Below are 15,284 nucleotides of genomic sequence, written 5' to 3'. Positions count from 1 at the left end.
CGTTTAGAAACATTTTTTGAGCTACAGGCATGATCCATTATTGTTTTAAAACAATATAACGCAAAAATATCTGGTATCTTGAAAACCGCGAGTCAAAAACCACGGCGCAATTTTCACTAAAACTTTACGTTTTAACTATATGTCGGTAGCCCTGCCAACTTCATGGAGGCAGTTTTTACCGACTTCCGCCGGGAACTCAGTAAGTGCCTGCGTTACGATCAAGGAGCTTGATTTCCAATCTAGGGTACGTAGTTATATCATGGACTGTATTAATACAGTCCATGGTTATATTATCTTTGATAAAGGTCTACATTAATTTCGGGGCGTCTAAGCCTTGGTCTAAGCCTAACATAAAATACGGAATTGACACCTAGCAGACACCGACGAAGGCACGTGCCAAGAGCGCGAGCTCTCAGCATTTTAGTACTAAGTGTTTGACCTTTCCGCAGGAATTAGTCAGGGCCGTGCTAAGGGGGTGGCGAGCCGGGCGGTCGCCCAGGGCCGCTAAAATTTTACCATAGGGCTGTATATTCCGGAGGGCCGCTACAGCCACATTGTGTCAGTTTCGCCCATGCATTTCGCCCGGGGCCGCGAGACCTCTAAGCACGGCCCTGGACGTAGTCTTTAGACACCATCTGTTGGTGGCTTTTAGTATAATTTTTAAGCAGGTCACAATGGCTCTCGCGACGATAGCACGAGCTTTCTTACCGATAGATAGCGCCTTATAAGGATAGCCTGCAGAAATTACGCGTTTCAGCTAGCTGTCACCTCCGTATTCACTCCCTTTTAAATATTTTATCTAGACCTTTATATCTATGTGTTCTTCTTACAGGTGAAAAGATTCCATTATTTTCACAAGCACTATATAAACTATATTGCCGGTCCTGGCCCTCGGAAATATTACTTCTTGGCGATTTCCTTGGAGAATGATTTATTTAAGCGCCTATTTTTAGGGCAGTTTTTGGACTGGCGGTCGGTAGTCGGTACTCTGTTTAATAACTAGAATCATTACGGTTGTTGTTCACGTGGGTTACGTTATTAACGCGGTTTTTTGCCGCATTATTGAGATAGTTTTAGCGAAAGTTTAAGTTAAAAAGATTTTGAAGTCGTCTGTAAGAAGCTATTCATTTCGAAGGTAATGTCTTTTATTGTTTCGTTACAAGTAAGCTACTTCTATAACATGTTAATTACTAAATCGTTTGTAGCCAAGTCTTAATAAAATGTATTTTTTCATACATTGTTCTTTAATGTTGTGATCCTGAGACTTAACTACCCCATATTCCCTGAAAATATTCAATTTAGTTCACTTTTAATATAAAAATACTGATTAAATAATGCCTCAAGAATTTTTAAAGGGCAAATAATTTAGATATCAACTAAGAAGAAGAATCTTGAAGACTGTCATCTGTTGTTTCAGATGAAGTGCGTTATTCCAAATGGAAACTTGAATATGTTCAGCAGAATGTTCCACACATTAGCCAAGTTTGGAGACTCGGTCTACATTGAATTTCATAGTAACCATGTGCTCCTTCAATCATACAACTTATCTCAGTCAGCTTTTGGCTCCTTCAACTTTCAAAATAAGTTCTTTGCAACATTCATCCCAGAAAAGGAACCAGTCAAATGCAAAATTGCTTTAAAGTCTTGTTTTATCGCTTTCAAGTCGCAGTCTTTAGACAAAGTAGTGGAAGAATGTCATTTAGAAATGCAAGGAGGAGCTGATGAATTGCATGTTCACTTCCATTGTAAACGTGGTGTAGTGAAAAGCTTCAAGCTACCTTTCATTGACTTTGAACTGTTAAGTACTAATTTCTCAAAGGATAAATGCAAGAATAATATATTGACACCATCTCGGGTACTCAATGACTGTGTCCAAAACTTTCTCTCAACTGTGGATGAAATAACTTTGAAAGTCTCAAATGAAAAGGTTTCAATGAAAAACTATACCGATGACCTGCCTGATTCAAATAAAATAGTTTACACTGAGAAGAGACTTGAATTTGACGAATTCTTAGAATACAAATTTGATAGAGAAGTTGATTTAACATTTTGTTTGAAGGAATTTAAAGCCATACTCTCTTTTTCTGATTTTGGAAAGTTAAATTTGCCCATAAGTATACATTTTAATGGAGCTGGTGAAGGCATCATTTTCTGCATAACCTCAGACCAAGAATGGGAATGTAGCTTCATTCTTGCTACTTTGAAAAGTGAAAATGATGAGAATGATGAAAATCAAACTGCAAAAACATCAACAACATTGTCTAACAATATTGGGAAATCTAGAGGAAGTAAGAAAGATAAATTTGTAAAAGAAATTTCGTCTGGAAAACAAACCACAGGAGAAGAATCCGAAGCTAATGCTAGGGAAAAGTCTACTGATGAATCAGAAAATATTGCCGATATCACTAATGGTTTTCGAAGAAATTCTACAAAATCTGTAAATGAACCAGTGCCCTCTACCAGCAGATTTTCATCTAATTCAAATAGGCCTACAAAAGTTCCAAATGAGCCTTCATTTGCTAGTAATGGAACTTTTCAAACTATCAATGATTCACTTAAACGTTTCAACAAAAGTCAACCTTCCACTTACACTAGTAACATGAGTTCGCAAGTTACTGGTGTGTCGCAATGTGAAAATCAAAGTCGTGTATTTCAAGTATTGTCACAACATGAAAAGCAAAGTGTAAAAAATGTACCACTTATTGATTTGACTCAAGGTGAAACTGACAACACGCAACCCTTGGAAAATGAGTGGAGTGATGAATTTGAAGACACCATTCCCGCCAGTCCACCAACTAAACGATTTAAGCACATATTTTTGGCCAAAAATCCAAATTGCCCATACACATCTCAGGCACCTGAAGATGAAGTCGTTTTGGCACCAGACAGTGACGAGGAAACTCCATAACAAATAACTTTCTACGTTATACTTTGAATTGATAATAACTTGTGTTCTACCGTTCTACGTTTTATTATTAACTTGTATTCTACATTATAATTATTAACTTGTGTTATACGCTATTTTATAATAATAAAAAAACAACCATATAGGTTTTTTAATCTTATAGAGTTATTATTTAACATTATGCTTTTTATGATGTATGTGCTATTTATTAACAGAATATGCAAGCTGACGTTCCTATCAATCTTTTGACTGATTTGGAAGTGTTTCCAACCTGTCCCTTCATCGATGATTCTCACAAGGAAATTGGGTCATGTAAAATTAGCCATGGTGCGTTTCTAACTCCCGTGTTGTTTTTTGAAATATTTTGCAACTAAAAGAAACTTTATTTAGATGGCTCCTGGGCGTGGATTATTCGCAATTCAATATTAGAAGTATTTTCTACTCAAAAAGTTGAACGGAAGAGTTATTGGTCTTTTCGAACTGAACCAAAAGCAACGGGAATTTCTATTACTTCAGTCACAGAGTTTTACAGTAATGCTTCTTCCCCTCAGCTAGTCATTGCTCTTGCCAATGTGAATTTGTTGTGCGTTTTTGACATAAATTCATCAACCATCATCAGAGCTGTTCATTTACCTAAAAAGGTATAGTGTGATTATCCTTTGTTTACTGTATGGTTCAGTAAATTGATTTTCAACTGCACCATTAGATTGAATCAGTGGAAGTTATTGCAACTCGAGGAGGTGTGTGTATTCAGACCCGTCCATTGGCTCATGAACTGCGCTACATGTTTGGAATAGTTGCGGTTGCGGTTGATGGTGGAAATATACTACTTGTTGATTTGTGCCTTGATGAGGATGGAGGCTTCACAAGTGACACTCAACCTGGGAAACCTTGCTTTGCATCCTTTAATGCTACCAACTTATCAGAGAAAAGAGAAGCTGCCCTCAACCATTTTGAACACTTAACGTTCTCTTTAAATCAAGATCACTTTCACAGTGGAAACTTCTTATACCGTGGTCCTCAAGGAGAAATTGTCGCTGCGTTTAATTCATGTATGTCTCGAGTAATTAACAATTCTTTGTTATGTTTGTTTATTTTTTTATTTATTTTTTTCTTTTTCAAAAAAGGTTTGGTGTCAGTAACTTCATTAAAATATATTCCACATCTAACCGTACTGGTTGTGGGCTTTAATTTTGGAGGTTTTCAACTTTGGAATCTAAAGAAACTGTTATTAGAGTAATAAATTTTTGCATCTGGTAAAATAACAATTTTTGCTGAAATAGCACTTTTTAGGTACACAAGCTCAGTTGATAGCAATGCCAATCCTGTAGTTAAATTTGCCTTTCAAGAACCAGAGAATGACCCTAGAAATTATTGCTATTTGTGGGTTGCGCGGGGTCAATCAATCAATGATGTCATAAAGTAATATTACTAGTTTATTAATCAATTTTTATCAAGTACGTTTCTTATCTATGAAATTTTCCCATTTAGTCCAAACATTTCTTCTGTGATTTCTTTGTATTCGTTGGGATACCAAAAGAAGGAATGGATTGAAAACTACGGATTCATATATCAAGGAATGCAGAATTGTGTACACCGACTAAGCTACCCATTAACATCTCAACCACTTGCAGCTTATACTAATTCGCCTTTCAGTAGTCGCGTTATAAGTTTTCGCTGCATCCAGCAAGGGGAAATTATTAACTTAACCAAGGCTGACTTAGAAGAATTGCATAGTGATGGTGAATATTTTGTTTTGCTCTTTTTTTTTAATTTCATTTGTGATATTTAGCGATTCTTTCATAGATTTTTCCAATCAGGACCTCAGTCTTTGCGCAATTGTATGGGAATCTTGGACACCAGTTTCCACCTCTCGTTATTTCCTTGCACTCTTTGATATTAATCAGTGGTACCAAGCTCAAATGCCATCTTCAATTAGGTCTTACAAAAATGAACAATGCTCCTATTTTGGAATATTTTCTCTGACGGAAGTTCAAGAAAAAATAACTCCCAGTAATCTTTATGTAATTTGAAATTTTTCATATTGTAATTATAATTTTGAATTGGATATTAAATTTGTTTCCATTATTTTGTAAGGACCTTCACATCCATTGCAGTAGCTTCGTGAAATACAAGTCGTTATCTGGCACTGATGAGATGTATTTCCCTTCGTCCCTCGCGTTTAGTAAGCTTTTTTCTTAATTTTTATTAACATTCTTTGCTTAATTCTAAGTAACTTTTTGACTACATCTGCTTACAGAGGCTGTTTGTGCGACTGAAAGTGGCATTATCAATATTTCGTACTTGGGCACCCAGCGACAGGTAAAAGATTCTATTATTTTTTTTTGATTTTGCCATGTGCATTCAAAGAATTTTTGGATAGATTCTCTGGGAAATGGAAGAGAAAGGCCCCAACTCTTTAATTAACCCAAGTGACTTGTATAACTTGTGTGTTACATATTCGCTGTTGCCAGTGTCTTCAGAAGTTGCTTCCAATGATATGCTTGTAAATATTCTATTTATGATGGATTTATTTCTGTTTGATAATATTTAATTTTTTTTCTTAGAAAAGGGAAGCTTTGTTAACTCTTGCTCTCAATTATAATCTCTTCAAATTTATAACCTCTTGCATTTGGCAGTGGGCATCTGTTGGTTAGTTTCTCTTAGTTGCAATATTTTGGTGATTCTGTTGGACAACCTGATTTCTGTACATTCATTTCAGATTATTCCAAAAAAGGTCTAACACTCAAATTCCTTCTCAATTGGATTTGGAAAAGAGCAACTGTAATTAAAAATTCTAGCGATAAAATATGTAAGTTTCATTATGTAATTCCCTAATTTGTTTTTAAACTTTTTTTCTGTGTTTGTATTTTGCTTTAGGCGTACCTTTATTTAATTACTCTGGACAGGAGCTAGAACAAAGTTCATTGTCAACTCTGCACAGTTACGCCAGTCAGTTGGAGCGTCTGAGCTCAATTTTAAAAATTATGCACAGTCAGACGGGACCCATAACTGAAACTGGCCTTCAAGAGCTACAAACCAGGCAAGAAGTGACTTGGCTCATTGCAACCTTTCTACGGGTGGTTCTGTGGCTCTACTATTGTAATTTGCTACCTGAGCATGCTGAAGGCGAAGCCTATGGAGAAAATGAAGTCTCATATCCCGCTTCAACCCTTCTGAATACCTATAACCAACGAAGGAAAGATCTTCAACTTTTGCATCCGTAAGCATCTTTAATTGAACTTTTACATTTTTTTTTGTTAAATATTTAGTAAGTTTCTCTCTGTAGCTCTGTTGGCCTTACTGATTTACTTCTAATTGATGGCATGATCAGTCATTTTGGAGAATTACCACTGCAATGGGAAAGAGGAACAAATAATAGGCTCTACCCACCTCCAAGCCTTCACGCAATTTTGGGCATTTATTTAATAAAAGGACCTACTTTAGAAGATAAGCATTGCTTAATGCTATATCTATTGCTGGACATGGCTGCTTTTCTTTCTGATAAACAAAGCCATTTGGAAGAAAAACTTATGAAGTTTCCCGCTGCTTTTAAAATGAGCCATAGTCGAGTGAAACTTACCCAGGGTTTTTGGATGTTGGATCACAGAGATTTTGAGGAAGCCATTTTATTTTTCACTGATCCTGTCATTAACCCTGGAGATATTCTTCCATGGCAGCACATTAGAATTATAAAATCATTTCTCTATCAAGGGGAGCATCAAAAAGCCCTTAAATATATTAAAATCTGCAAACCCTCTTTGCACACTCCAGAAGAGGTTAAAATTCACCTGACTGTTTTGTTGGCCAATAAGTAAGCTTAATATAAATTGTTATTTTGTTATGTAGGTAAGTATTTAATTTTTTTAGATTAATTGTCGAAGCATTTCAATATCAGCGGCAATGCTGCGATGAACGGAACACCGAAGATTTGTTGACCCACTTCTTTTTAGGATGTCAACAGAGTAAATAACTATTCTGACTTCAATTTGGAACATCAAATAAAATTTTACATATTTTTGAAAGCTGGAAACATGGATGCCTTGTTGCAGCTACCTTTTACTGCGTTGGAGGAAGAAGCTTTGATCAACTTCTTGTTTAATAGTCGTGTATCGTTTCACAAAGATTTGCTGGTGGTATATTTCCTACAACGTAGTCAAACGTTGGAAGCAGCTCACCTTAGCGATAGAATAAAACCATTATTGGTATTTATGTTATATGTTATTCTTGGGATATTATCTAAAATTGTCTTCCAAATTCATTAGGATTCTGATGCCCATACTAAGGAAAGAAACTCCATTCGGTCTTGTTTGGTTTCGGGCTTTCTTCAAACGCTTCCACAAATGCAAAGCAAATTAGCATCTGAAGTGGGAAAATATCACATGAAAATGACATCAAATTTTAATAAAGGTGAAAATGCTTTAATTTAATGTATTTTAAATGAGTTGTAATTTTTATTTTATTTGTCTCTAGTTCAAGGTCCTTCTCCCTTATCCACTAAAATACATCGTAATACGGTCAATGTTGTAAGTCAATCTTCAAGGTTTTGTGAGTTTATGTCTAGGGTGAAAGATACTTGGGCTCCAAATATTGTGGTAGAACCGTCTCCATTAAAATCTAACAAACTGGAATCTTTGGTTTGGAGGTCTGAAGGAATTCCCTTTATTGAAACACCAGGAACCAACAGGAAAGCTAAGAAAACGTGAATATTTTCCTTTGTTTTTCCTGTTATGCCTGTTATTAATTATTTTATTCTCAATAGTGATTGTGAAGTCGTGTTTGCAACTCCGCTGTCTAAAAGGAAAATATCTTTTGATTATTCCGATGTCAATAAACTATCTGCAAAGAAACTAAAAGGGATGGATCATCTAACATCTCAAACACGGACAGATAGTGAAAAAAGGTAATTTTTTATTCTAAATCTGTTTGAATTTTTTTTATTCTTGTTAATTTACACAGACCCCATCGTCCATTGAGTGCAGAAGTACTTTCTTTACTACAAACACCACCTGTAAAGAGAATTATTCCTCCTCTGAAAGCTAGAACTTTGGAAAGGGTGAAATTGATTGTAGAAGATACTCCTCCTTCCATATTAAAAGTCCGTCAAATGATTCGGAGGTCAGCGACACCACCAAATATTTCAACTAAGGTTTCCAGAACCTTAAATTTTCCAGGTGCAATTTATTTTTTTCATAAAAAGATAATTTATTTTTAATTGATCTTTAATTTCTCAGATGTTTTAGAAGTAGATGAAACCAGTGTTTCTTCAGACAAGAATGATGGTAAAGTTTTGTTTTAGAAATTATTTAATACAAATTATATTCCATTAAATGTTTAGATGATACTGCCAAAAATCTACGATTTGATATTCCGGGAACCATTTCTACTACCGGTTCTGAATGGAGTTCTACCCCTGAAATGTTGGAAGCTGATGCAAAACCTTCTAAAGGCAAAGACATTTCTACTAGTGAATTGCGAAGCTCTCCCAAGTATAAACTGAATGCAACACAAAGTTCCGTTAACACTTCAGTGGGTGGAATATCATTGCACAATTCAGGTTGGTGCAAGGTTTCATTTCGTGTACAGGTAATAGGAGTTGTTGTACAAAACAATTTTTCATTACAGATGATGTTATTGATGTGGATGAAGACATCACAATTAACTTCACAATTCAAAAGAGGAGAGATACGCCTTTCCTTACAGATATATTAAATGAACCCAAGAATGATTTCCATACAGAAACAATCTACAAAGGAGCAGGCGACTCAGAAGCGCAGGAACCATCATTAGTTCCTAAATTACCAGAACCTCCAAATAAGGAAAGAAAAATTCCTTTAGTATCTTTTGAAGTACCACCTTCGCTATTTTCACAAAAAGAGCTTTCACATACGGTGACTTATCAAAAAGTACCATCACCTTTAACACCTACAATAAGTCAGCCTTTAACTCAGAAAACAACCGTCATTGAGGCTTCAACCATTACAACATTTTCAACTGTATTTGCCAAAAAATCATGTCCACAACTCAGGCCCCTGCCCCTAAATGTTTTGAGACAAGAAATATTTCAAAAATCTCAATCGGCTAAAGAAATTTTGCCTTCATTTAATGAGATTTCACCCAAAGTTAATGCTTCAGTTGCATCAGATCTAACTCCATCCCCAAGGCCTCAAATAATACGAACTCCACTTGAAAAACCTACTGCTTATTTGAAACCAACTGCTCCAGATAGTCATATTCCTCTTGAAATTGAAGATAATGATGTTTCTTCTGATGAGGAAGATATGAAAGAACTAGAGGCTTACAAGGACCGCAGTGAAGATGAACTGAAATTATCGGAGAGTGAAGATGAATTAGATGGTGATAATGCTGAAGTTAAACATGAAATACCTGAACTAATTTTCGAGCTTCCGATTACACCATCTCCTGCTATAAATGATTCTGATGTTGATGAAGGAATCGAAGATAATGAAACTAAAGGCGGTGTTCTTTCTGTATCTTGCATTCCAAGAGTATCAGACAATGACCATACAGTTAGCAATTCTGCAATGACATCTGATGTAATTACAGTACCTCTAGCTAGTGAAGTTGTAGACATATCTGATGATGGGTCTGAAGAAAAGTCGAGTGAAACTCGGAGAGATTTTGCTCTAAAAAAAATAACGAAGCTAGTGGAAAGCCCAAATGTTTCTGACAAAAGTACTGGTTTTGCAACAACCTCAGCAGCCCTACCTGAAAGTCCAAAGTCATCCAAGGTTGATTTTAGTTTCATTAAATTGACCTCTCCCAAGTTCGCTCCCTTGAATGAATTACCTATGACGCTTTTGAGAAAGCAAGAGAAGATTGATACCAAGTTATTATTTAAAGATGATGAATCTAATCTAGAAAAGTCAATTAAAGACGCAAAATCACTTTTGAGTGATGCCTTTGAAGTTGCTCAAGTTATAGGTCATGAACCCTCTAAAAGTAAAAGGTTGAGCGCAGGAAAGAGTCTTTTGTCTTCGGAGAAATCTACGGATGATATGTCATCTAATGAGAAACCCAGATTGATGAGACAGACAAGATCACCTAAAAAACAAAAAGAATTAAAGAGCGAGGAGCAAAGTGCCATTTCTTCTCCAAGAGAGGAGAAAATCGCAACGAAAGAAGCTAAGATCAAGTCCACAAAAGGCGCTAAAGACTACGAAGAAATTCCAGATATTGATAGTTCATTAATTTTAAGAAGCTCCAAAGTGGTTTCCAAAGGTATATTCAATAAGTCCAGCTCCAAGAAAATTGCTTACGATGAGATTTTCAAGCCACCACCATCCCCCACTGTGTCAGAAGCTTCAAGTTCAGTTTTTCTAACACCAGAAAAGGTGATTATTTTTTTTTTTTTTCAATTTATGAATAAAAATGTAGTAATTATGTTTTAAATGTAGCAAACATCACCAGAATGGGCTCCTAGACTTAGACCACGTGTCAGAACAGACAGTGGCACATCTTTAGAATCAAGCCCTCCTAATATAGCCAAAGAAATATCTTCAAAAATTAAAACCCGGAGTGGGAAATCTGTGGCAGAAAATCCAGAAACCAGCCTTGTTAGGAAAAATAGCAGAAGAGGAAAGAAAAACGATTTAAGCCAGAACATAACAGTAATTCCGGAAAACAGTGTTATTCAAATTGAAAGTAAATATTGCTTCAGTTTAATTTTTAAATTAATTTTTATGTATGTACAGAATTATATCCATTGATTATAGCTTCTACAATGGAACCTCAAGCTACCGCGTTACCCTTTGTGTTTTCACCACCATCAACAAGATCCAGAACAAGACGTCAAAAGTCAGATTCTTTTTCAGAACAAGCATCTCTTTACGAAGCACATGCACACGAGCAAGTGAATCAGATTGAAGCTTCCTCTTCAAAGAGTAAAAAATCTGGTCCCATACCACCGTGGGAGTGTTTCATCAATGTCATTTCACCCCCTGTGGAAGTCAAGGAAACGAAGAAAACTAGAAGCTCTAGCGCAACAGGCCTATCATCAAAGCATGGAATGCAATTACGGAAAGGACCTTTTAAAACTCGGAAAAAAGTGAAATTGTAGATTTAGTACTTAGTAGTTGATTAAATTTTTTTCTACTTGTATATTTAGGACACTTTCTTTTGTTTTTTTTTTAAATATTCATAGATATTGATTAGTTTTAAAAAATTTAATTTTTAAAGTTAAAATTATCTTGTTTTGATGATGTACAGCATAATTTTAATATTGATATGAATAAATATTAAAATTAACATGTAGGTTTTTTTAGTTTATAGGGAATTGGCAGTTGAAATAGGCAAGAATTAAAAAAAATGAACTCATTTGAAGTTATTGTTGATTTTGGAGTGTTTTGTAGGTATGGGAATAGTTAAAGATTAAAAAATAACTGAATCTTTACATAAGTCAAGGGAAGGTAAGTAGAAAAGCTAGGTTACCTAGAAAATAGTCATCTCTACAAAAATTAATTGGAATGTAGCACACATAATCAAACATTAATTTTTACATTCAACTACACGGGGGAAAAGTGAAAGATAAACGTCTTTACGCCCCCCAAATTCCGCCACTAAAGCCGGTGACGTCACAGGCTATTAAATATTTCTCACTTTTCAACGTAGACCATCTTCTGTTTAAAATGGCTGAGCGTCGCAAAGGAAGAAAGAAAAAAGATGTAAGATAACATTTTTATTAATATAAATATTGTGAAATGTACAATGTATTGTTTGAATAAAGATACGGACCACTTTTATTACCTAATTTTTAAAATATTGAACTATAGCTTGCGTTAAGCCTGTACTCGTGTACTTTAGGACTTGGCTATTATTAACAATGACTTGTGTCATTTGTCTGTCAAGAGTTTGTTTATAGATTTTGAAGGTTATATTTCGTAATAAAAATGTGACTAAATTTAAATTAGTCAAGACTAAATTTATATTTCATAATGTAATGGCAATTATCTTTCAAGGAGGAAATAAAAAGTGAGGAAGATAAACCATCAAAAGTGGAATATGCAGTATCAAAATATTTACGGAGTAAATTACCCGAGAAGAAAACTACTCTATTAAGTCATAAAGTTTCGTACTTTGTGTGTAAGAGCAGTAATAATTAATTTATAGTTACAAAATTTTTTCTCAATAATTTAATTAATTCATTTAGCTTCCAAAGCTATTGATTGCTTACTTGATTCACCATGGGCGTCTGGTACAGAGAAAGGCCCCGAACTAATATTCACAACTCGAGAATCTGTCGTTAGATTTATGGATACGTATGTGTTCCACATTTTGCAATGCCTTTTTGTATTATAGAACTAAATCTTATATTCTTAATTATCGTTTGTAGAATGTTAAGGCACAAGTTCTTTCATCGAGCTAAGAAAATTGTAGTACAGAAAGAGAAAAAGAAAAGGAAAGACAAAGACGAAGATGTGCCTGAAGAAATGACAAAGGATTCCAAAACTGACACTAAAGAGACCAAAAAACTGGAAGAATCTAAAGATCAGCCTAAAGAATCTGTTAAGAAATCAAAAAAATCTAAAGACAAAGACAAGGAAGAAAAATCTGACAAAGAGAAAGATAAAAAAGTAAGTTAATGTTTCTAATGGTAATTCATTGATATTATTTGGTGTTTTCCAATTATAACTTTCAGGAAGGTGAAGAAGGGGAAAAGAAAAAGGAAAAGAAAAAATTCAAACTTGATATGCATTTAGACCAACTTTTTATTGACGGCAATGAAGTTTATGTTTGGATATATGATCCAATTCCCGTTCGAGCTTGGATTATTGGGACCTTGTTAGGTAGTTTTCAGTTTTTAATTGTTTTGAAAATTTCTTCAAAAATATTTATTATGATATGTTACAGTGGTTGGAGCTGTTTTAGTGTGCCTCTTTCCTCTCTGGCCTAAAACTGTTAGGCATTACGTTTACTATCTCAGTGTTGCAGCTGCTGGATTTTTAGTTTTCATAATTGGCTTGGCAGTTAGTAAGTATAAATTTATTTTAATATTTAAGTTACTCCGGTATGTTTCAGTCATTTTCCCTCAAGAATTGCAAAAATTGGCGATGTAAAATTAATAAATGAGAAGATGTGCGATACTAAGTTAAATTAGTTTTTATTCCTTAATTAATAACCTATTTTTCAAAAGGTTGCTCAATTTTTTACGCCATTTTCAATCGTTGTGATAGTTAAGAAAAATATGGCGTAAAAAAGTATGATTTCATTCGTTTTCAGGTAAACAAAAGCACATTTATGTATGGTGTAAACTAGTATTGTTAATCTCACACTGCACCCTATGTGTTAGATAGTAACATTGTTTACACGCTAATTTTTGCTTTTTTTCATCAATTTGTACCATTTATATTAGAGCTGTGCGAATCCTCTTTTTTTTTTTTCATTTCGAGTCGAGTCAGAGTTCCAAAAAATTGGACTCATTAATTCTCAAGTCCCATTTTAGAGTACTCATTCGAGTCTTCGAGTCCTTTAGAATTAGCCACGCGTCGTATGAGTCTTAAATTTTTAATCAAGCCAAATTCAAGTCTTAATTTTATTCAGTCTACAAATTGCAGCTGAGTCCAATTTGTGCCTTATCATGGTCAGAATCATTCCAAAAATTAAAGCAGTAATTATTAATCTAACTGTTATTTGATATCCGATCCGGTACCAAAAAACATTATCCGCACATCCCTAATTTATTAGTAATAATATTTAAAATTAGTACCAGGACTTGTGAGTAAGTTTTAGGCCTTGGTGAAGGCCTCCCAAGTCCATTCTAGTAATAAAATAACAATATTGGAGTCCGAGCTCGAGTACTCGCACAACCCTAATTTATATTAATTGAGAACACGCTGCTTAAGCATGTTGTCATTTCAAATTTGGAATTTAAAAATATTTTGTTCCGAATCTCTAATTGTTTTTTTTTAATGTTGGTTTTATTTTAAAAGTTATGGCTAGAGATTTAATTTTTTCCCTGGATCTTTTTTCAGTCCGACTCGTGGTTTTTGTTTTGGTGTGGCTGGTCTCCTTTGGCAAACATCATTTATGGCTACTGCCGAATTTAACAGAGGATGTCGGTTTCTTCGAGTCTTTCTGGCCTCTTTATAAATATGAATTTAAAGGAGGTGAGGAGGAAAAAGACAAAGAGAATGACAAGGAGGACAGTGTAGAAAAGGAGGGAGTGGTGGACCAAGAGGAGGACAAAGAGTCAGAGGTAAAAGGGGAAGAAAATAAAGATGGCCACTCTGACTCGGATGGAGAAAGTCAGGGCTCCAGGGGAAGCAGCAAAAATGGAGATGGGTTTGAAATTTTAGAAGTGGATGAAATAAGCGAAAAAGCGGATGAGGTTCAGTCTTGAGAGTGTGCTAGGAACGATAAAATGACCCTTTTTAGTTTAATTCATAATTATTTGTAATATTATTATAATTTAAATATTTATCAGTACTTTAAATATCTTAACTAAAATTTGGAATTTTTGGATTTATCACCAATAGCATTTTTGAGTGAATTTCTTAATTTTTTTTGGATATAAACAAAAAAAGCTTCTTTTTTTAAATAAGATTTGGTACGATTGAATTAAAGCCCAAACTGATCTCAAAAGAATAACCATTAAAAATTGTCATATACAAATTGTACTGGAATGTGCATAGACACCCTTTTTGTAATAACCAATTTAAGAAATTCATTCAAAAAATATCACAAAATAATAAGGTAGATATATCTAATAACAAAAAAGTTTTATAAGTAACTTTCTACCAAAATTTTTCTATACAGTTTGTGAGAAACCTAGCTAAGTGTATAGAGTGGTTTCTAGGGAAAAAAATTGGCTTTTAGAAAGGTTTAAAAACAAAATTAAAATTGTAAAACGCATAACTACGAAACAGCACAAAGTAGCGGTTGCAAAATTTAATGGTTATAGTTTCTTCTTAAGTGGGGGGTAAATATTTATTTTTATATTGTGCAAAAAAATACCACCCTCTTTACTTTCTTATAGTAAAGTACATTTAAACTCAAGTGGCATTAAGTAATGTTAAGAATTTGAGTCCATTCCTTGAAAAAATCTTTATTTTTTTCTTCTTCAAAAGTCTGATAAGTTCAGTACCGAAATATCGTATTAGTGTATAAAAAAAAAGAAACTATATGTACAAATAATTAAAATGTTTTCTGCTGTTAAAGCGCATTATATACTTCAATTTTTGCCCTTTTATTTTTAAAAAATAAATATCTCTCACCTGTAAATACAATTAAAAACGGGGATTTAATAAACGAAAAACACGCGACAATAAGTGCTTCGATGAACTTTCTCACGGTCATGTGAATAGTTTTTAAAGAACCGCTAGGGGTGATTTTCAAAAACTAATCGAACAGTAAATCCCAT

The 15,284-nt window shown here is 34.3% G+C and overlaps 3 protein-coding genes across 3 annotated transcripts in view; all 3 read left to right on the top strand.

Moving 5' to 3' along the window:
* The window catches only part of Rad9 (cell cycle checkpoint control protein Rad9), a 35,062-nt gene extending 32,026 nt beyond the window's left edge, over window positions 1–3,036 (top strand). The window contains exons 2-3 of the mRNA XM_090161582.1: window positions 1,418–2,618; window positions 2,658–3,036. Coding sequence (XP_090017708.1) covers window positions 1,418–2,618; window positions 2,658–2,908 — 1,452 coding nt within the window. The 3' untranslated portion in view covers window positions 2,909–3,036. The remainder of the gene's footprint in view (window positions 1–1,417; window positions 2,619–2,657) is intronic.
* On the top strand, window positions 1,033–11,157 carry Elys (AT hook containing transcription factor 1 homolog). The gene is made up of 27 exons (XM_090161581.1): window positions 1,033–1,135; window positions 3,121–3,232; window positions 3,296–3,546; window positions 3,612–3,957; window positions 4,033–4,141; window positions 4,199–4,327; window positions 4,397–4,647; window positions 4,712–4,929; window positions 5,003–5,090; window positions 5,166–5,227; window positions 5,289–5,411; window positions 5,473–5,557; window positions 5,628–5,717; window positions 5,786–6,128; window positions 6,195–6,719; window positions 6,776–6,870; window positions 6,932–7,110; window positions 7,171–7,315; window positions 7,379–7,607; window positions 7,668–7,808; window positions 7,865–8,079; window positions 8,140–8,187; window positions 8,244–8,462; window positions 8,531–9,390; window positions 9,424–10,260; window positions 10,324–10,570; window positions 10,642–11,157. Exons 2-27 carry the CDS (start codon window positions 3,124–3,126, stop codon window positions 10,983–10,985), a joined length of 6,288 nt encoding a protein of 2,095 aa, XP_090017707.1. The 5' UTR covers window positions 1,033–1,135; window positions 3,121–3,123; the 3' UTR covers window positions 10,986–11,157.
* Window positions 11,158–11,451: 294 nt separating this feature from the next.
* Window positions 11,452–14,371, top strand: LOC149925571 (translocation protein SEC62-like). The gene is made up of 7 exons (XM_090160793.1): window positions 11,452–11,589; window positions 11,884–12,007; window positions 12,075–12,183; window positions 12,258–12,498; window positions 12,564–12,711; window positions 12,776–12,895; window positions 13,897–14,371. The coding sequence occupies exons 1-7, from the start codon at window positions 11,554–11,556 to the stop codon at window positions 14,262–14,264; spliced, it is 1,146 nt and encodes a 381-aa protein (XP_090016919.1). The 5' UTR covers window positions 11,452–11,553; the 3' UTR covers window positions 14,265–14,371.
* Window positions 14,372–15,284: the final 913 nt, after the last annotated feature.

Source organism: Leiobunum rupestre, chromosome 10 (genome assembly GCF_980474605.1).
Source record: "Leiobunum rupestre chromosome 10, qqLeiRupe1.1.hap1, whole genome shotgun sequence".
Classification (NCBI taxonomy): Eukaryota; Metazoa; Arthropoda; class Arachnida; order Opiliones; family Sclerosomatidae; genus Leiobunum; species Leiobunum rupestre.
Note: the sequence above shows the minus strand (reverse complement) of the source record. Positions and strands in the feature narration are given on the sequence as shown.